Genomic DNA, 21,344 nt, shown 5'->3' with positions numbered 1-21,344 from the left:
AAGCAGAAGGAAAAGACTGATGAAACACTTTAGGTTATGTCCATCACAACTCAAGTCTTTCAGTTTTCTCCATAACAGCAACAGCAGCCACAAAGTTCACAGAAAGTTTTATCTGACTTTATCTGGCTTCACCCACGGACAATGAGTTCCCAGACCTTGTTGTAACTGCATTTCATTTTCTTTGCAGTCTTCTTACTTTCCTTAGAGTCCTCCATTTTCATTAATTCATCATAAATTACTGGAACGCGTCACTAAAATGCTCGTTTGTGGTAGGCGTATCTTTAAAAACAACTATTGCCTGCATATGCGCCCGGCTGTTTGATTGACGGCATACCCCTGCCTCTCACAGTCTCGGGCGCAGACAGTCACACCCGCCCGAACACAATGGTCACCCTACACCCACTCTGTGCATATAGTCCATTAACAGAGGGAGAGATGGAGAAGCGATGCTACTTGCTAAGATAACAATGTTATCTATTGTGAAAGACCGAATTAAGTGCTTGGGTGACACCTCACAGAGGTCTCACTGGAACCACGGTAAAGCAAAGCATATTTCTCTTTGAACAACTAAATGGCAGGCAATTTAATAAGTGTCTGGAGAGAAAATATAGCATAATGCTACACGCACCACTCAACAGGAAATGGTTGTTATGGCGTCTCATACGCCAGCTGAGAGGAATGGCCTAGAACATTAAAAGTATATTAACCCATTAAAGCCTGAAGCCCCTCGTGAGACATCTCTCTATAACCTATGGTCGTCTTTGGAGTCACCCTTGAAAACCTGACATTTTTGGGGAAATTCAACACCTTCAAAATAATTAATATCTCAGCCCCTGTAGCAGATAGAAACATGATTCCAAAAGGATTTGAGTTTACACATGTGGCTTTCACACAGGCCCGAGTTTATTCATCTTTGCTGTTTCAATCGAAGATGCAAGAGAAGCACTATTTTTAATACAAAAAATAATCGAGTGGTAATCACCATGGTGCATTCTCTTACAAAGACGTTGAAATCGTCATTGTCTACGAACATATATCTGAACCGTATATCACATTTGGATGGATTCATGTCTTTAAAGTCCGTAAGCGTGACGTCTATCTCACTGCCATGACTTATATCAGAGCTCCCGTGATCGACTGTGTGCCGCCATTACTCCTCGAAAAATTCCGGATATCCTCCGACGACTCACGACACCGTCACATGTCTATTCTGATGCATTTCATTGGCTAAGAGACCGAGAACTGGATTAAAAAAAGAAAATGACGTACCGGTATATGCTCTCCCGGCTTTAAAGGGAGAAACATGCAAAAGCGCTCCCGGCTTTAGTGCAAGAAACGCGGTTATGCGCTCCCGTCCTTAATGAGTTACTATACTATTAGTGTATATGACGATAAGCGATTCAGAAAATTGATGCATATAGTACATAGAAGACATAGAATTTTATTGATAGGATTTGTTTTCACAATAAATTCCTGAGTTTTTTTATTTTGACCTTTGAGATCTGCCCAATAAATGTTCTCAGAATTACCTTACAATAGAGGTCACCCTACACCCTACTTTTATTTTATTTTTTTATTTTTAATCAATTTCTGTCAGAAGCATTTTTATGCCTTTCTTATTTAGATTGATATCTACATTTGTGCAAAAATATTTAAGCTACTTTGCTTCTGTTTAATTTTGTGAATTTTATATAGCAGCATTACTGGATGCATTTTTCATAAGGCCTAGATAGACCAATCCGACGTTGGCCAGCTGTGACAGACCCCCTGTGGCGTTGGGCCGGTTGTCTGCACGTCCCGCTGGAAAAATACGCTGCAAGGGCAGACAGCGACGCTGACCATTAAAGTACCTTCTGCGAGAGATGTAATACTCCCTCATACCATCGGCGGCAGTAGTCACTATTCCTCATGGTTTGAAAAATCCAACCGGAAAGCTATTGGCCGGGGGCGAATTATAAAAACGTAAACAATGCATTCAGCTATATTTTTCGCTCACGATGAACTCCCACGAGAAGTAAACCCTCACGTTTTTGACACAGTATCGTGAAATACATACATTGTGAACCCTCGCTCTTGTACTTGTAAGAAGATTAAGACAGCAACGGCATGCTTACTGTTTATCCGCCTTTGTCACTTCCTGTTCGTGCTCCGAGCATTGATTTGCTAGCTAACAACCAATCAGAGTGACCATGGCTAGGTTCACACCGCTGGCAAATGCGACCCAGATCGGTTTTGTTTTGCCCATATGCGACCTGTATCAGATTTTTTTATGACAGTCTGAACGGCTTAATTCTCATTTTTTCAAATGCGACCTGGTTCGCTTTCGTATGTGGTCCACGGTCGGATACCCGATCTTTTCCAATGCGTTCGCAGTCTGAACGGCCAGGTCGCATATATCCGACATTGAGGTCATCCGGACCCCAAAATGCGCTCCGTGCAGGCGGAGTTGCAGTGCTGGCAGCAGGGGGCTCGAATCTGCAAAGTTGTTTTGAGTAACACTATTGACTTCATATTTTACTTTAATTTAATCCCACTTGAAACATGAATCATAAAGTGGACATTTATGGCGATCAAAGGAATTCAGCCACAGCTCAGATCGATTCATTTTTTATGCATGGTTGTGACGTGACGTCATCGTTAGTGATACCTCCATGAAATTAGATATTAAAGCGTCGCCTCGTGATTTTCCCCAAATACTGTATTTCTACCTCCTACTTAATCGCTTGACTGTATAAATGCCCCGACACGCTGGCCCACATTTACTTCCGCAAACACGTCGGGAGTGACGTCGTCTCTTCTTCCGTGCATGCGGGTCACTTTCATGATGCATGTGTTCATACAGCAGTCAAGACAGAGGTCGCATTTAAAATGTAATATGAACGCTTACACAAAAAAAAATCTGATTTTTTAATTTTTTTTAATCCGAATTGAGCAATATTACCTGCAGTGTGAACCTAGCCCAAATGTCACGACTGACGACGCCGATTCAACATTCGTAAACGCCCTCTAGACGTTTCCTGACGGATTACGACGCTACGACGGTAGTCACTACACCAATCAGATGCCACCATGCTTCACGACCTCCGACGTCGGATTGGTGTATCTAGGCCTATACATTCATGTCCATAAATTATTTGGTATGGTAAATTTATTTTGAAGTTGGCCGTCTGTTACTGTCAAAAGTTTGTCGCCCTGTCTTCTTCATGGACTCGTCTGCTTCAGTGCACCTTGCATAATCACGTGATTAAAGGTGATGCATGATCACGTGATTAAAGGTGAAGTACACTCCCATTCTCGTGACCCGCGGGAATCACAAAAAAATGTGAGCCTCTGGTACAGGGAAAGAAGCGGCTACCCATGGCAGAGAAAATACCTTTTTTAAATCGAGGTAGCTGAATTATTCGTTTCAGCCCTCGTCTGCTGTATAGTCAGTTGTCAAGGGCAAACAAACAAACTGTATTTGTTACACTGAGCTGCACTTTGTGATTGCTCTTTGTAATGTCTTATTTATTCAGTTAGCCTTTTGTAAATTTGAAATCTTGAGTAAATTGTATCATTTGTTTTTGCAAATTTCGTTTTGCACTGAAATCCGTTTACATGGTTATTGAAAAGTGCAATAGAAATATCTTTCCATAAAATGGAGTAATCAAGATTAATAATCGTGATGACAGTATTGATAAAAAATAATCAGGATGATTATTTTGGCCATAATCGTGTAGCCCTAGTTTATATACAGTACCGGTAGTCATTTCAGTTAATGACACTATCTCACTTTGTGCAGGATACCACCACTGGTAGAGTCAAGAATCTGCCTGTTGCATCACCTCCTGTGCAGATCACTACTGCTGCCCCAGTCCAAGCACATGGTAACCTTTTTTCTGCTCAGTGAAAGCATTCACCCTTCCCTGCAGCTTCTTAAATAAAACAATTATTTTCCTATGTTCAAATGTTTATTCTTCAGAGCAACAATAATCCTAACTATTTTATAGATCGGTGACCCAGAGAGTGATAAAATCAAGATATCACCTATTCATTGTCGATGACTTGTCAGGTTCAGTTTTCAATTCTTTACCTGAAGTGATTGAGTTCTTTCAGAGAAAACCTAACTTAGAAATGACTTGTATATGAAATAATATGACCACAGTAGCTCAAGTCAGTAATTGCTCATTCACATCTTTGAACCACTGCAAGAACGTTTAGATTGGGATCTGGTTTTGAAATCCAGACCAAGCCAATATCATGGATCCCTCTGTTATGTGCGATACATTCCCTTTCAATTGCTTGGCGAAGCTGTCATATTAACATTGTGGGAAACAAGGTTTTCTGGCAGGGGTTTCAAACTCGGGTCCTCGAGGGCCGCTTTCCTGCATGGTTTTAGAAGTTTAACACCTGCAACCAACATACATGCTTTTTTTTTTTTTTTTTTTTTTTTTTTTTTTTTTAAGTACCGGTGTTAAAAAAAAATGGTATCGATGCTGAAAAATCGGGGTACGGTACTCGTACCGGTATCCCGTGCAACATTATTGGATAAGTCGACTAATCGCGACTATTGTTGGTGATTAGATGACTAGCAAAATAATTGTTTGTGGCAGCCCTTCCGGACAGCACTCCGGCTTGCAGTTCTGTGTTTTACTGCTGCTAGGTACGGCCAGTGTGGTGGCGGCAGGAGGGCCAACCAGCCAGTCTTGTTCATGTTAATAAAAACATTTTTTATTTATTAGTATTAATATTAGTAAAGTATTTGTCAGTTTTATATCCCTGTAATATCGATATCGAGTTTGAAATTTTAGTATTGTGACAACCCTTTATCATAGTATATTTTTGCTATTTTGTATTATGTTTGTTTCTATTGTTTCTCGTCAGTGCTTCCACATCCCTACCCTGCTCTTCCTACAAATGTACTTCCCAACCTTACCAATATTGCTGCACAGCCTGGTTTGCTAGGTAACACGCACACTTTTCAGGTGAGGTTTCCTCCTATTTTGTCCATATTTATTGCAAATATTCATTATTATTATGTTGTTGTTGTTGTTTCTACTATTTCAAACTTTTACTTGTACACACAGACCTCTGTTCCTTTAAATCAGCTCCAGTCTGTGAGCCAAGTTTATCCTGCACGTGTCCCTTATATTGGTAAGATAAGAAAACACATGACAAACCAGAAGAGTTGAAGAACACACATTTAATGTTTATTTGTATATTTAAAATGACAAAACTATGTCCTCCAGGCTCCAGTGACGTGACTTCTTTGTTGATGATTGAGACACGACAGCAGAACACAGAGATCCGGTTAGCTGTCGGAAAAGTAGCAGATAAGGTCGATCAACTTGCATCCAAGGTGCAAAATCCAAGGTTTTGCCAAGTATGGCTTTAACACAAACTGGCCCTACTTTCTACTTATATTATTTTATTTATTAGATAGATGACCTTCAAAGGCAGGGAACTGTCTCCTTGGGCCTGTCTGGTATATCAATGGAGTCCTCCATGATAATGCACAACGTCCAAAGAATCATCCAGGTATAAGCCATTAAACATTTTACCACCATCTCATGTGACTGTGCCACCATCCTTTGTAGTCCCTGCGATTGGACATTGCGGAATGGTTGCTGGTTTAATAATGTCAGTGCTCTCGATCAGGATTGTCAAAATAATCAAACCGCATCTGACTGATGGATGCCCTTGTATAACACTAGCTCAGAGGTGGGCAATTCCGGTCCTCAAGGGCCGGTATCCTGCATGTTTTCTATGTCTCCCTACTGCAACACACCTGATTCAAATGATCATATAATCAGCAACGTCTGCAGAAGCTGGATAACGATCCTGATCATTTGACTCAGGTGGGTTGCAGCAGGGTAACATGTAAAGGATACCGGCCCTCAAGGACCGGAATTGCCCACCCCTGCACTAGCTCCTTGTCAGCCTGGTGGTTGGAGCCGAGGGTGGTGAGGGGAGAGAATTCAAAATCCTGACAGTCTGGTGGAAAAAGCTATTGGTGAATCTACTGGTGCTGGACTGGAGGCTCCTGGACCTCTTCCCAGAAGGCAGTAGACTGAAAAGGGTGTGTGTGGGGTGGCTTGCATCACCCACAACTGTGGTTGCTTTAAAGGGATGGTTGGGGATGGCCATGTTTTCACTAAAGTGTTCATTTTAGATATTTTTTTGATCAGGAAAATGATAAGAGTTGTCATTTTCTATTTTATCCATTCATTTTTGAGAAATTAGGAAATAAGTGACTCCATGAATAACGCCCCTTGTTCATGAGTAGAATGGCCGCGCCCCCTACCGTTCTGTCCTTGTTCGGTCGGAGTCACTGGAGGGACTAATTACAGACTCTCCATTGGAAATCATTGTACTTTCATTCCTTATGACGTCCAAAAACGGTGATCAATTGGCACCAAAGTTTATGTGGACATCCCTACTAATGCCCACTTCAACATATCAAAAGGATTAACCTCTCCGTGGCTGATTTATATGAGAATGAGGAAATGTGGAAGTGAGCAGAGCTACATAGATTTATTTCTGGGACATACGCACAACTGCTTCTTTGCTTAAAAAAAAAAAAAAAAAAAAAAAAAAACACTGCTTCTTTGCTGATCATGCTTAGGATGAGTGAGGCAACAGTCAGGATATTTACAGAGACTGAAGTGGGAATGAGTAGGCGTGCACATTTATTTGGATGAAGAATGGCCCAAGTTTTTCGACCTACAACACACCGTCCAAATTGGAACGTAACAGCCATGGCATTATAGGGCATACGCAAACAAGCCAGAGCTCGAAAGTCCCCCCGTACACTGCGGTCTCCTGTTTGGGAACATTCTGGCTTTCCTGTTAAAATCGCCAATGGGGAAAGGTACGTGTATAAGTCCCAAAGTTGTGTGCCGACATTGCTACATGAGATTGGGGGATATGTTGCAGGTAACACGTCTAACATAATAACGAATATCCGACTTTGAATGTTTCTTAGACGAGTAAGCAAGCAGTATTGTTAGCCAAAAACAAAGTACAACAGCTCTGTTCTTCGTTCTCCGCTGCTTCTCTCGCTAGCCGATGCATTCATGAACCTCGGAAACATCACAACTCAGCAAAACATAAATCCGACCACAACGCAGATAACCCAATTTGTTACAATGTGCTGTTGAACTTTCAAAGATTTCAATGCCTAAAAAGTGTAAATAATTTCATAAAGACTTTAGTTACTGTATTTCATTATAAAAAGAGCTTCAATACAGTTAGCAATAATTGTAACTGTTATTGTATGTATTTTTTTTCATCACAAAAAGTGTATATGCACTGTCATGACAACTTGTGTTTGGCTTGAATACTTAGATGTGTCATAGGCTGTTGCTGCTGAGTGTTCAAAGATTTCAGTGTCTTAATAATTTACACAATTAAGAGATCTTTATTGTTAGTGTATTTTTTATTCTGATGTAATTTCTTAGACTGTCACCCTAATGGTTCGCTTTTATTTTTATTTTCCCCCAAAAAATAAATGAACTGAACACTTCACACTTTTTAATTTTGGTTTTATTTAACCTTAATTCAAAATGTTTTGTTTTGCTTCTTTAAAATGCATTACGTGATCTACACATTTAAAATGGTATGCACCCGGAATGGAAAAAAACTTTACTAATTAGGAGGAACATCATTTTTTTTTAGCACTCTAGATTTGTATATTCTAACAATTTATGTATGTTATGTATTTTATTGTTAGGTGTTGCCATTAAGGGTTTGTGGAAAATAGGTCATGTTGCATGAATTTAGAGTTGTGTGATTTCCGTGTTCCTTATCTCAATACTCAGACGTGCTCTCAGTGAGGCACTCACGGCCAGCAAGAGAGGCTCTCCTGCTGTTTGATGTCAACCGCGGGTATACAACAACTGTTTTGGTTTTTAATAAACGTCAGTTTGCTGACTAATTCCTTCATAATCGCTAGTAGATGCTGACAATATGTTAGCACACCACAACAGTATATGCGTGCTGCGTTCCATCAGAAACCGGCAAACGGAAGTCTGTGTGCTAATTCCAGCTAGCTTCCAGGAATGACTGTCCCAATGTGAGAAATGAAATCAGGCATCAGTCACAACGTCCTTTCTTTTTAGATGCTCGTTTATCACCACCGTGCTGCTATGAAAGGGAGATTTACATCATTTTAAGTCATTTTGTGAATGTTCCTGGACTTTGGACTGTGTTGCTAACACTGACGACATGACACCAGTACCCACAATGCTGCTGTTTACATCATGGATGACCTGGATTACCACTACTGTGCGTAGCATACGGGAATGACGAGAGAGCGGCTAGTTAACATGGCGTTGCGAATCGATTCTTTTATATTTTTACATCAATGCATATTTTAAGCATTTATATCGATTTTATCGATTTTCGATAAAGCTGTACATCCCTAGTATATATACATTCAAAAAAAAATTAAAAACATTTTTTGCTCACATTTTTTATGAGATTAACTCAAAGTTCTAAAACTTTTTCCATGTACACAATATCACCATTTCTCTCAAATATTGTTCACAAACCAGTCTAAATCTGTGAGTGCTTCTCCTTTACCGAGATAATCTATCCCACCTCACAGGTGTGCCATATCAAGATGCTGATTAGAGACCGTGATTAGTGCGCAGGTGCGCCTCACACTACCCACAATAAAAGGCCACTCTGAAAGGTGCAGTTTTGTTGACGGAGACTTTACCGGAAGCTCGTTTCCGTACTGTGCTGTACTTAAAGGTCCTCTGAGGCCCCGGACCCCCTCCAGTAAAACAAACAATACTCATTTTTCACAAAAAGAATGTCATTTGAACTTCGCCAGACTTTTTTTTATGTGGACCGTATAACATCCTTTCCTTGTTTATAGGAAAATGAATGTTTAAAGAAGGAATTATTCGAGAAGGGTTCCCGTATTGAGGAGCAAAATCACAAGATTAGTGAACTATTGAACCAAAGCCAAAGGTGAGTCTGAATATTGTTCAGTTGTCTCAACCTTTCCTGTCCGTTGACCAGATATCATGCCTAGTCATCTATGTTGTGTAGGTATATGGAACAGAGTAACACACTTTTGGAAAAGAGAAATGACTCCCTCAAGTCTTCAAGTGAGCAGAGTCAGTCAAGACTACTGCAGGCTGAACAAGACAAGGTCAGTGTGGCTAATCACTGCCAAATTGTAATGGGCCCAAAATATATGTAGCTTTGGTTAATGACTCCATCTTGTCTTCTTATATGTTCACTAATAACATTTTTCTTTTCATAAGACAATATTTTTTCTTATTGGTACCTAAAATAAAAAACCTCATTGTGTTAAAAGAAAAAATGAATTATTATACATAGCTATGTTGACATTATTATATCTTCTCTCAGAAGTGAATAATATCACAACTCAGAATTCCTTTTTTTTTTTTTTTGTGCAAGTACAACACATCAAAGAAACTAGACTTGAAGTCAAACCAGAATTTTCAAATGACCTCTACCTGCTCAAGCCCTTCTTTTCAGCTTGTAGGAGAGAAATAGTATGACCTCAAGTCATGATGCAAGCCTCAGGGCCATATGGATAAACGTACTGTATTCTAAGACGCAAGTGAGATCACACTTGTAAAATGCACACATTTGAAAAAAATGGCATCCAACCACGCTTGAGAGGCCCATATCTTTGCTTCTGTTATAGCTATAATATCAAATTTGCTGGGAATGTGTAAATGTTTGGGGTAAGGGATATAATAAAATGGCGTTCATGTCAAAACAAATCTTATTTTGCCTTTCCATGACAATTGGAGGTAAAAGGGACAGTGCCTCTGGATTGGCAGACCGGGGTGATGGTTCCCCTTTATAAGACGAGGAACTGGAGGCTGTGCTCCAACTATAGGGGATCACACTCCTCAGCCTCCTTGGTAAGGTTTGTTCGGGAATGCTGGAGAGGAGGGTTGGCCAGGGAATTGAATTTCAGATTCAGGAGTAGCAGTATGGTTTTCGTCCTGGCCGTGGAACAGTCGATCAGCTCGACACTCTCGGCAGGGTATCCGAGGGTACATAGGTGTTCACCTAACCAGTCTACATGTGCTTTGTGGACTTGGAGAAGGCGTTTGACCGTGTGGCCCAGGAGATCTTGTGGAGGGTGCTCCGCAGTTCGATCCCTGTATGACTGGTGTCAAGAGTTTGGCCCGCATTGCTGGCAATAAGTCGGATTTTTTCCAGTGAGGGTTGATTTACGCCAAGGATGCCCTTAATCATCGATTCTGTTCATAACTTTTTTCGACAGAATTTCTAGGTGTAGCCGAGGTGTTGAGGGCATCAGGTTTGGTGGTCTCAGTATTACATTTCTGCTTTCTGCAGTTGATATAGCACTGTTAGTTTCTTCAAGCCGCACTCTTCAACTCTCACTGGAGCGGTTCACAGCCGAGTGTGAAACGGTTGGGATGAAAATCAGCACCTCCAAATCTGAGACCATGGTCCTCAGTCGGAAAAGGGTGGAGTGCCCTCTCCGGGTCAGGGATGAGCTCGTGCCCCAAGTGGAGGAGTTCACGTATCTTGCGGTATTGTTCACGAGTGAGGGGAGTCTGGGCTTCCCTGCTTAAGATGCTACTTTTCACGACCCGACTTCGAAGCGGAAGACAATGGACGTATGGATGAATTTCAGGATGCCAAGCATTATTTTATTTTATAGACTAAGCACTGAATAAATATAATTATGTGTCATCCTCTCCCAGTATCATTTACAACTCCTTTACCAATAAACAGCTTTATAGCAACCATGTGAGTTGCAGAATTGTCGTGTGGCCCTTCAAACTGAGCAGATACAAGTGCATCAATGATCACAATTATTCATTAAACCAAATTGTATGCTTTGGAATAATTTGTGTAAAATCAATTGTTCCCCTTCTCCTTGCATGCACTGCCATAGGACATAAACATACATAGTCTAGGTGAGCCACTGAAGTTATCTCTGTGTAGTCTGGAAAATCAACTGCATTTTTTGTGACAATGTGCAGGGAACAGGGAACAGGCAGGGCTGCCACACAGGGAAGTGGAAGCAATTTTTTCTGAACAACCACTCACATCGAAGGGTAGCACAATTCAATAACCTGAAATTCTCTAAATCTGCTGAGAAGAATCAGTCATTCAATCAATCATTCATTCACTGCCAACCGTGAAGTAGTTTAATACAAACTTCAGTCATCTACAAAACAACTGTCATTAATTTAGTTATAACAATAATGTTCATAATATTAACTGTCAGAGTAGGCTGTGTCCATGTTTTATTCTGATCCCCACATTCATGAATTTCGAGATTGTGTCTTAGAATACGCAGTAACATGTTCAAAAGGGAAGTTCGTTAAAGTATTCACGGCATTTGTTTTTTGTCAAACGTGTGCTTTCCATCTCTCTTCTTGCCCAAGTAGCCGAAATGCCCCCATAGTGCTGACCTAAATGAATTTGGAGGGTCCGCCATTTCAGGAATTTCTGCAATTTTATGTTGAAACTGAGGCTTTTATCTTGAACACATTTCGCTGCATGTTACCATCGAGCAGGGGTGGGCAATTAATTTTCCAAAGGAATCATGTGAGAAACTGGAGCAGTTGTCTAGGGGCACACCATGCTAACCTCAGTTGTGTTCAATATAATTCTGTGTCTTTTTCTGAAGCAGTTACTTGTATTGCGTTTCATGCCACTCTGTGCACAACCATATCTCAGAAGCCATGTTATGTATTTAATCATCTTTTAAAACTGCATATACTCTTACACACGTGTTAATAAGTGTCCCAGGTGCTGATTATCATCTGCTAACTCACTCACTAATCATCAATTGCACTGCTAATTTTTATAATAACTGAGTTTCAATGCCAGTCCTCCTCCCCTGCAAAAACCGACAGAAATCCACTGCGTGGCCCCTTGGGAAAATAAATTGCCAACTTGCACAAGTTTTATTTAAAATATTTTTGCTGTACAAAATAATATTCAGAAAGCATCTGAAAATATAAAAATCTGTCTTTTTTCATGTTTTCTCAGCATGTTTTTGGGGATTGGGGAATTATTTGTCCTTTGCCAATTTTTTTTTCTCTCTTGCCTCCAATGTGTCATTCTATCAGGTGTTGGCCAACATTTCCTTCCCACGGCACGTCATTTGTGCTTTTACAATGGTATTTTTTATTCTTTACAATTGAGGGTCCCTGATAGTGTAGTGGTACACACGCCTCAGTTGTGTGCGGGCAGCGTGGGATCAATTCCCGCTCAGTGACAGTGTCTATGTGTGCCCTGCGACTGGCTGGCGACCAGTTCGGGGTGTAGTCTGCCTTCGCCCATTGACGGCTGGGATAGGCTCCAGCAACTCCCCGCGACCCTATATAGGATAAGCGGTTTGGAAGATGACATGACATTCTTTACAATTGTATTGCACATTTGTGCTTTTTGGTTCACTCTTTATTGTGACATGGGGTTTCATTTTGCGTAGCGCTGGCTACTCCACATACTGTCACTGTATATTCCTGATTGCCCACCAGATTCAGTTGAGGGAAGAACTGGCATCAACCACAGCTCAACTTTCTCAAGTGCAACTGGAGGCTTTGACTAATCAGCAGAAGGTTTTGGAGCTGCATACTAAACTGAGCACAAGTCAGCTTGACTGTGAACGCCACTCTAAACACATCAACGATCTGGAATCACAGCTGGAAGGTTAGTATTACATATAGTATCTATTTATAAAGTTGCCAAAATTTAGGTGTTGTTCCACTGTATCTCGCTGTTAAGATGTGACGCTGTTTTAATTGCTGATCCAACCATTGTCATCTTGATTACATACCAGGCTGCGGAAATGCAAGCCTGATGAGAAATTACACATCCAAACCGTACTGGGAAAATTGAGGAAACTGCATTGCTGAATGAAACATGGCCTTCTAATTCTCACCTATGGTCTATGAAAATCATATGCGGCCACTTATAAGATCTTAAGATAAGATTAATATCTTAAGATATTAATCAGGATGTGGGGGCATTGTTGAACAAAGAAGGGCAGGGTTCATGAATATGTACGCTAATCGACTAACTGTACAGAACTGCGAAAATTACTTTAAAAACCTAACGTTGCCAGATGGAAAGCAACTTTCCGATCCTTATAGGATTACAGAGTGGAAGGAAGATGTTACAAAGTGGCCTGACATTCAGTGGCCAGATATTCCATTTTATTTAGTGGAGAAACCTACACACTAAAAACAGTTAGGTCAAAAATAACCCAAACTGGTTTATTTTAAACCCAGCCGCTGGGTTATTATAGCACCATCCCAACAGTAGTTAATTCAACCCAACAGGATGGGTTGGCTGACCTGGTTTCTGAAGGCGAGCCGTGATTGGTTGTTACCTGATGCCTGAGCAGTTGTGATGTCATTTTCAGTGTGATAGAAGTGACAAAATGGCCGCCCCCTGAGATGGCTAAAAAGGGGTGGATTTTGCTACTTAACCTATTAATGACACATAACCGCGTTTCTACCACTAGAGCCGGGAATGCTGTTGCGCCTTTCTACCTTTAAAACCGGTAGAGCAGTCTTTTCCTTTAATCTAATTCTTGGTCTCTTAGCCAATTTAATGAATCAGAATATAAATGTGACGGTGTCGCGAGACCGCGGAGGATGTCCCAGAATCTTTTCGAGCCATAGGCCGAATGGCGGACGCTGTCGATCACGGGAGCTCTGAAAGGAGTAATGGCAGTGATAGAGACGACGCGCTTGTTGACTTTGAACCAATGGGACCAGTTGAACGTGATATATGGTTAAGATATGTTTGTGGACAATGACGACATGTCTTTGTAACAGAATAGAGGATGGTAATTACCACTCAACTTTTTTTTTTTTTTAATTCCACAACGTCCTCCTCGTTCTCGTGACACCGTCGTGTGTATATTCTGAAGCATTACATTGGCTAGGAGACGGAGAATTGGCTTAAAAAAGGAAAATGACGTATCCGCTCTTAAGGTAGAAAGACGCAACAGCGCTCCCGGCTCTAGTGGTAGAAACACAGTTATGCGCTCCCGTCCTTAATGCGTTAAAGACCTCAAATGTTCCAAAAGTATGTTATAGAATGTGCATAACATAAGGTATCAAATATATCGATAATTCATCAACGTATCGATACTTGGTATCAGCATAAAAAGTATCACGATACATCGCGATACGATATTTTTTCCCCATCCCTGATTACGATAATACTTCAATAGGAAACGCAGCACAGACAATGTGATTCCTATGTAGTGTGAACAAAACCATTAATTTACGGCTCACTTGTTTTGAGCAACAGTGATGTCATTTTCAGTCGATAGAAAGTGACAACATGGCCGACCCCTGAGATAGCTAAAATTGATTTGATTTTGCTGCTTAACTTATATTCCACAAGCACATTTTTTGACTAGTGGGGCTGCAGAAATTGGACTCACGCAAACAGTTAGCAAAAGTTGGCCAAACTGCCAGTTTTCGTTCAGAATGGAAGTCATTCACATAATTCACGCACAGGCTCATGAGACATAGGAATAAGGTGGATAGCTTGCAACCACAGGCTCCTCCTTTCTGAAATGGCCAGTTTCCTCTTGGAATTGAAAATAATTTTAACTCATTCCTACTCCGATTGGTACCCCAATAAAAACCACTGCTAGGCATGATGATACTGTATTGTTTGAAACTAAAATAATAATTAAAAAATAAGATAAAATCTTCACAGCCACAGATGTACAGTGACCTTAAGTATTTGACCGCCCTGTGATTTTGCAAGTTCTGCCATGTAGAAATTATGGAGGGTCTGAAATTTTCAGAGGTGCGTGTTCACTTTGAGAGACGGAATCAAAAAAAAAAAAAAACAATTTCAGAAATCACATTGTATATTTTTAAAGAATTTATTTTTTACATGAGTGCTAAAGGTAAGTATTTAAACAGGTGCCAATAAGCAAGAATTCTGTCCCTCAAGGACCAGTTACTCTGCCTTTAAAAAGTCCACTTACAGTCCACTTACTAATCTAAATTAGTAGCACTTGTTTGAGGTTGTTAGCTCAATAAAAACACATATACACCCCACAACCAGTTGGTCTCCAACTACTACCATAAGCAAGACCAAAGAGCTTTGAAAAGATACCAGGGACAACATTGTAGACCTCCACAAGGCTCGAATGGGCTATGGAGCAAACTTGCCAAACAGCTTGGTGAAAAAAAGAGCAACTGTTGGAGCAATTGTCAGAAAATGAAAGAGGCCAATGGTGACTGTCAGCCTCCATCGAACTGTGGCTCCCTGCAAGATCACACCTCGTGGGGTTTCAGTGATGCTGCGAAAGGTGAGGAATCAGACCAAAACTACACATGAGGGTTTGCTCAATGGCCTGAAGAGAGGTGGGACCCTTGTTTCAAAGGTTACTATTGGAAATACACTGACGTCATGGTTTAATAACATGCATTGCACAGAAAGTTCCCCTGCTTAATGTCCAGGCCAAAGTCCATCTGGATGATTGAGGGGAGTCATGGGATCAAGTCATGTGGTCAGATGAGACAAAAACAGAACTTTTTGGCCTTGACTCCACTTGCCGTATGAAGAGGAAGAAGGATGAGTATCATCCCAAGAACACTATCCATACTGTGAAGCATGGTGGTGGAAACATCATGCTTTAGGGATGTTTTTCTGCACAAGCGACAGGACGATTGCGCTATATTAAGGAGTGGATGAATGGGGTCATGTATATGGACATTTTGGCCAACTACCTCCTTCTCCCAGTCAGAGCATTGGAGATGTTGTGGCTGGGTCTTCCAACATGACAATGATCCCATAGCACAGAGCCTTATTCAACTTAATGTGTGTCTTGCGTTGTTTTGAGTCAAAGCGTGTGCAGTCTTGAAACTACTCTGTTGAAAAGGGTATAACAAAAAAATGACAATCAATAATGTAACATTGCATTGAGTATGTGCTTGTTTTTGTCAGAGCTTAAGGAAGTATCAGAAAGAGCCCAGGCGCAGTACCGTGCAGAGATGCAAAGACGCAAGGAGATAGCGCTGAACCTCGAAAAGATGGAGGGCGAAGTTAATGACCTGAAGACAAATAAAGATGGTGTCAAACAAGTGAGTGCCCTTCATAATGTATTTTTTTCACTGATAGTTTCTTGCTAAGGAGGATGTATTCGCTGGTGACTTTATATCTGTCATGTTCACACCACTTAAGACATTAAAAGATAACACAGAATGAGGAGAGAAGACACTCAAAACTATATTGTCTTTCTTGCTCGAGAGGAGAGCAAAGGAAACTGCACAATTACTCACAGCTCTCTGAAATAGCCCCTCCGCCTCCTCTCTTTTTAATTTCTTAGGGGTCCCAGTCCGAGATTAAAACAAGCAACAGCAAGGCTAAGCATCTAATTTCTAACATGCATAATTCAAACGTGAGACAAAAGGCAAGCATTATGTATACATTATTCTATCGTACTTTTATGACAATGTCGCTCGTGAGTACAAGTTGCACTAATGGAAAAATGCATCATGAAGAAGAATGAAACAAGTCGCTCCGGAGAATAAATCACATTTTTTGCGGAGGAAATATCCATCCCTCCATCATCTGAACCAATTTATCCTCTCTATTTTACAAAAATGAGAACAGTAGAGTTTGGACTCGGCCCCAGAATCCCAGTTTGCTAATTATGGTTGCATTCGGAAATATGCTCAGAACACGCACTGCTTCACTCCAATCATTCGGAAACTCAGAACATTGATCAAAAGTGCCGTGCATTTATTCTGAGTGGCCCGAACAAGGAGTGCCGGAGCCCCAGTGCGTCAGGCAGTACAAGGAAAGGAAACAGTTCAAGCACAACCTGCTGATTGCTTTATAACATATGCTGCGTGTGGAAATTGATGAAAGAGGAGCGTGTTCCGTCTCTCTGAACACTCTGAGTGGATTTCCAAATGCACCCTATGTTGACGGCAGCGAACGAGTTCCGGTTGTATTGAAAACTTCCGCTTCCAACTATGGAATTTTATTTAATTTTTTTTCAGTTTAAAATGGCTTACCTTGAGTACAATCCTGTGCCGCGTTTTGGCCAAAGTTAGAAGCCTGGTTGGTCACTGTTTTTAGTCAGTCCTTGTCCCCGCGAACCTACGCCACACATTAGTTGCCATGACGACTACTTCGCCTTCTATTTCTTCCTTCTTTTTCTTCCAATTCTTTAAGTTTCTTTAGCGGTTGGCTCAAATCCTTTTGTTGCAATACTACTGGTGGAAAGGTGGAGGTAATGCACAGAAAGTGAACACGATTAGGGAACCCCGATTTTGGGTGCCCATCTTAGCTTTAATTTGAATATATCCAAGTCACACCTGAGTATAAGTCGCAGGGCCAGCCAAAAGTGTGATTTATAGTCCAGTAAATGTGCTGATTAACACTTTATTGAATTATCAGTTTAATAAAAAGAGATTGTTTATTCATTATCATTTAATTTGGATTTAAGTAGAATATATAAATGGTGGAAAATGATTAAAAATATATATTCTGTTAGAGGCTTTAATTAATTAATCACATTTAAAAAAGTAAGACTATTTGACATTATAGTGTATAGACATAGTACAATGGCTTGGGGAAAGTATTCTGCCCCCTTAAACCTTTTCACCTTTTGCCATATTTCAGGCTTCAGATATAAAACTGGAATTTTTTTGTGTGGGAAGAATCAACACCAAGTGAGAAACAATCTTGAATCCGAACAAAATTCATACGATATTTTAAACTTATTTTTAGAAATAAAAAACTGATAACTGGGGCATGCAAAATTAACACCCCCCACGCCTCGCCCCCACCCCTGATTGTCATCAAAAGATGCATGTTGAGACAATAAGCAATCAATATTAGAACACACTGAACATTTTATTTTAAAAATCCTTAGTTTAAGTAACTTTAAAGTAGAGTTTGTTAACTTTCAGTTTTGATTGAATTTTACTGTTTTTCAGGTATGTCAGCTGAAATCAGAGCTAGAGGAAAGGTGGAAGGTGAAGTACGAGCAGGATTTAGCCTCAGCTAAAGAAAAATATAACAAAGAGATGGCTGATCTTAAAGTGGAGAGAGATAACCTGTTGGAGTTGAAAGTGAAACAGGAACAGGCAAGTTCAGTATATTACTGCATTTTCTCATTTTTAGAGTTATTGTTTTGTTAATAGAGCAATGTGCTGTATTTTCATTCTAGTCATAGTTTGTCGTAGTAGTATTTTTCAAGATTCCTTTTCCAGTGCAATTTGAAACATGTCCATTGTGTTCATGTTAATGTTAATCATGTTAATACCAGTCCTTGAGGTTTCAACCTACATTGAGTAAAAATGTGCTGCCATGTCTGCATAAGAGTATGCACACTAAAGTATCACCAAAGCATGCCCAGAGTAAGAGCCTCAGGTCATTTTGTTTTGTAATTGTAAATTCTGGTACCATTTAAAAAAAATTTAAAAAAAATGGACGAGGAATTTGTGAAAATTTTCACACATACCGATTCTTTAAATTTAATTTAACTCCCTCTTGCTTTCTGTGCCTTACTTATGCACTTTTATCTATATTAACTACAAATACCAGGGGTCACACAGTGCCACTGTTAAGGAGTTACTAGAGAGAAGAGTGGCTGAACTTGAGAAGAAACTGACTGAGCAAGAAAGTTTTGCAGATACAGCAACAGAGGTAAGTAGTCTTTTTTTTTTCTTTTTTTTTAAACTACTGTACATTGCACGCTAATGACATATGTTGGAACCTTGAAAGTTGAATGACACTGAATAGGGGTGGGAATCTATGGGTACCTCACGATTCGGCCCGATTCCTATTCAGAGACCCACGATTCGATTCAATTCCAATTCAGAGGCCTATGATTCGATTCAATCCCGATTCCGATGCATCACTACATTGTCTTACATTTTATCAATCAATCAATCAATCAATCACATTTTATTTATATAGCACTTTTCATACATAAAAATGCAACTCAAAGTGCTTTAAAACATTCAAAGCAAAACATAGATAATTAGAAAAAAAAAAAAAAAAAATCAGGTCATGCCCTCCCTCCCAACAAACCCAAGACAGATATTCATTAGTACATCAGCAATCATTCACACACACCCACACAAAGTGCACAACCTGATAAAATGTGTTAAAAAGACATGACAAGGCACAGAGAAACCATATGAGGAAAGGGTACCCAAGGGGAGCTCTCCGCGCCGAGGGGAATGACAGCCCACGGCCACAGGGGCGCCACCACCATAGAGGCCCGGATTAGACAGGCGGACCCCACACAAAGTGTAGAGGCCGCTGGCCACCCAGACCCAAGGGGTCCCTGCGATGACAGCCCCTGCGGGAAGGGCAGCCACCCCTCCCTCAAAGCGGAGGCTCCCCCGTGAGAAACACTGGAGCTAAAAGCTGACAACGGCAGAGAGCAACAAAACTAAAAGACAGAACAGTAGTATAGTCTAAGAACTAGAATCAGTAAGATAAGATAGAAAAAAATGAAATAAAAATTATCTTCAATCAAAAGAAAAGATAAATTATTTAAAAGTTGTTGAAAGCCAAACCAAAAAGGTGTGTCTTGAGCTTCCTCTTAAAAATATCAACAGTCTCTGCAGACCTGACGTCCTCTGGCAGGCTATTCCAAAGGTGAGGACCAAAACGGCTGAATGCAGCCTCGCCATGCATTTTGGTCCTCACACTTGGAATAAATAAAAGGCCGGCGCCAGAGGACCTCAGGATCCGCGAGGGTTGGTATGATAAAAGCAAATCAGATAAATAAGATGGCCCAAGACCATTAACACATTTATAAACTAATAAAAGTACTTTAAAATCGATCCTGAAACACACAGGGAGCCAATGCAGCAATTTCAAAACTGGCTTAATGTGCTCCCGCCCTCTGGTTCTCGTCAGCACCCGAGCGGCTGAATTCTGCAGTAGTTGCAGTGGTGAAATGCTCTTTTTCGGGAGGCCAGAGAGCAGGGCATTACAGTAATCTAAACGACAGGAAATAAAAGCATGCATCAGCACTTCCGTGTTAGCCTGAGAGAGAAACGGGCGGACTCGGGCGATATTCTTAAGGTGATAAAAACCAATCTTGGTTACATTTTTAATATGAGGAATAAAACTGAGCTCAGAGTCAAAAATGACGCCAAGGTTCTTCACACAATGTGAGGGATTAAAAATGTGTAGTTTTGGTAAAAGCTTCTCTTTATGGTCCATGAAAAACACCGAAACCTTTTTAAAAACAAAAAACTCAAGGAAGAGCAATGATTTATATTTCACACTTTGACTTCGTTGCGCTCGTACAAGGTTTTGCTTGTTCCGCCACTTTGTCACGTATTATCTTAGCCTAGCACAGACATCTGATGTACAAACGCACTTAATCACTTGCGCATGCTTTTAGTTTTTTCAAAGTCTAAATATTGATTATTAATACCTATGAATTGATTCAGAATCTTTTTAATACGGCGAACGATGCATATAAAAAAAAAGATTATCGTTCCCACCCCTAACACTGAGTATTCTGTCCAACCCCAATGTTTAGCAACTAGCTTTACAGATAGCTAACAGCTTTTGCAATTAAGACCAGGAAGCCTCTTTCTGTTTTGGCACTTTTCTGGATGTTAACTGTAAAACTGTAACATACAAAACATAGCAACACATTACAATCATGTTATACATAGTTTGAAACAATATAGACCTGAATGAGCCACGGACATTAGCTGCAAACCCTAAAAAACGGGATCGTTTCCAACCGTTAGTGTACCGTTAGCATAATGCTAATTTACGTAGGCGTTGCCAGAGGGATGCTAGCGCTAACTAGCGACTAGTAACTTATATCAAATTTGGAACTTAAAACACAATTGAAACATAAATTCTGTAACTTAGTGCAAGCAAACACTCCTCACAATAGTATTCTTACAGATATTTCTGTAGCTAAAATCACACTCTATAGGCTTCAACACTCTGGATTAGCGATGTAGGAGCATTGGCTGGACTACAATCCACTACGGTAGCACTCGAGGGTCAAAACACATATAAAACTCAAATAACAAAACTTTCTCCACAAGAGTGCAGTACACTGAGTTTGTATGGTTTAAAACGCTGTGCCAGATTAAACAAAGCAGCCCTAATCTTAAATGCTTGTTGACATGGGAAAAAAAAGATTCTAGGAGAAAACACTTTGGATCGAGAAGTAGTAACTGGAGCATTTTGGCAAGTCACATCAGCACTGTTGGCAGACACAAAAATGAGTGAGGGTATAATTAATTTCAACACCATCAATGCATACATCAAACTTAAAACACAGTTAAAAGTCCCCAAGAGTGGCTATGACCAAAACATTGGACTCTTCTCAACTGGCCTTCTAT

At 40.4% G+C, this 21,344-nt stretch overlaps 1 protein-coding gene and 1 pseudogene across 3 annotated transcripts in view; both read left to right on the top strand.

Annotated features, from left to right (window-relative positions):
* The window catches only part of fkbp15b (FKBP prolyl isomerase family member 15b), a 60,077-nt gene that overhangs the window by 24,738 nt on the left and 13,995 nt on the right, over window positions 1-21,344 (top strand). For all 3 annotated transcript variants that reach the window (XM_086030073.1, XM_086030075.1, XM_086030076.1), the window contains 11 exons: window positions 3,782-3,866; window positions 4,864-4,964; window positions 5,067-5,133; window positions 5,229-5,338; window positions 5,419-5,517; window positions 8,864-8,958; window positions 9,040-9,142; window positions 12,498-12,669; window positions 15,943-16,079; window positions 17,946-18,095; window positions 18,556-18,657. In XM_086030073.1, the coding sequence (XP_085886199.1) occupies window positions 3,782-3,866; window positions 4,864-4,964; window positions 5,067-5,133; window positions 5,229-5,338; window positions 5,419-5,517; window positions 8,864-8,958; window positions 9,040-9,142; window positions 12,498-12,669; window positions 15,943-16,079; window positions 17,946-18,095; window positions 18,556-18,657 (1,221 nt within the window). The remainder of the gene's footprint in view (window positions 1-3,781; window positions 3,867-4,863; window positions 4,965-5,066; window positions 5,134-5,228; window positions 5,339-5,418; window positions 5,518-8,863; window positions 8,959-9,039; window positions 9,143-12,497; window positions 12,670-15,942; window positions 16,080-17,945; window positions 18,096-18,555; window positions 18,658-21,344) is intronic.
* Window positions 13,652-15,926, top strand: LOC147147986 (uncharacterized; annotated as a pseudogene).

This window comes from Filicampus tigris, chromosome 5, assembly GCF_054856515.1.
Source record: "Filicampus tigris isolate MCC_2025a chromosome 5, RoL_Ftig_1.0, whole genome shotgun sequence".
Classification (NCBI taxonomy): domain Eukaryota; kingdom Metazoa; phylum Chordata; class Actinopteri; order Syngnathiformes; family Syngnathidae; genus Filicampus; species Filicampus tigris.
The sequence above is the reverse complement of the archived record's forward strand: the minus strand, read 5'-3'. Positions and strand labels throughout refer to the sequence as shown.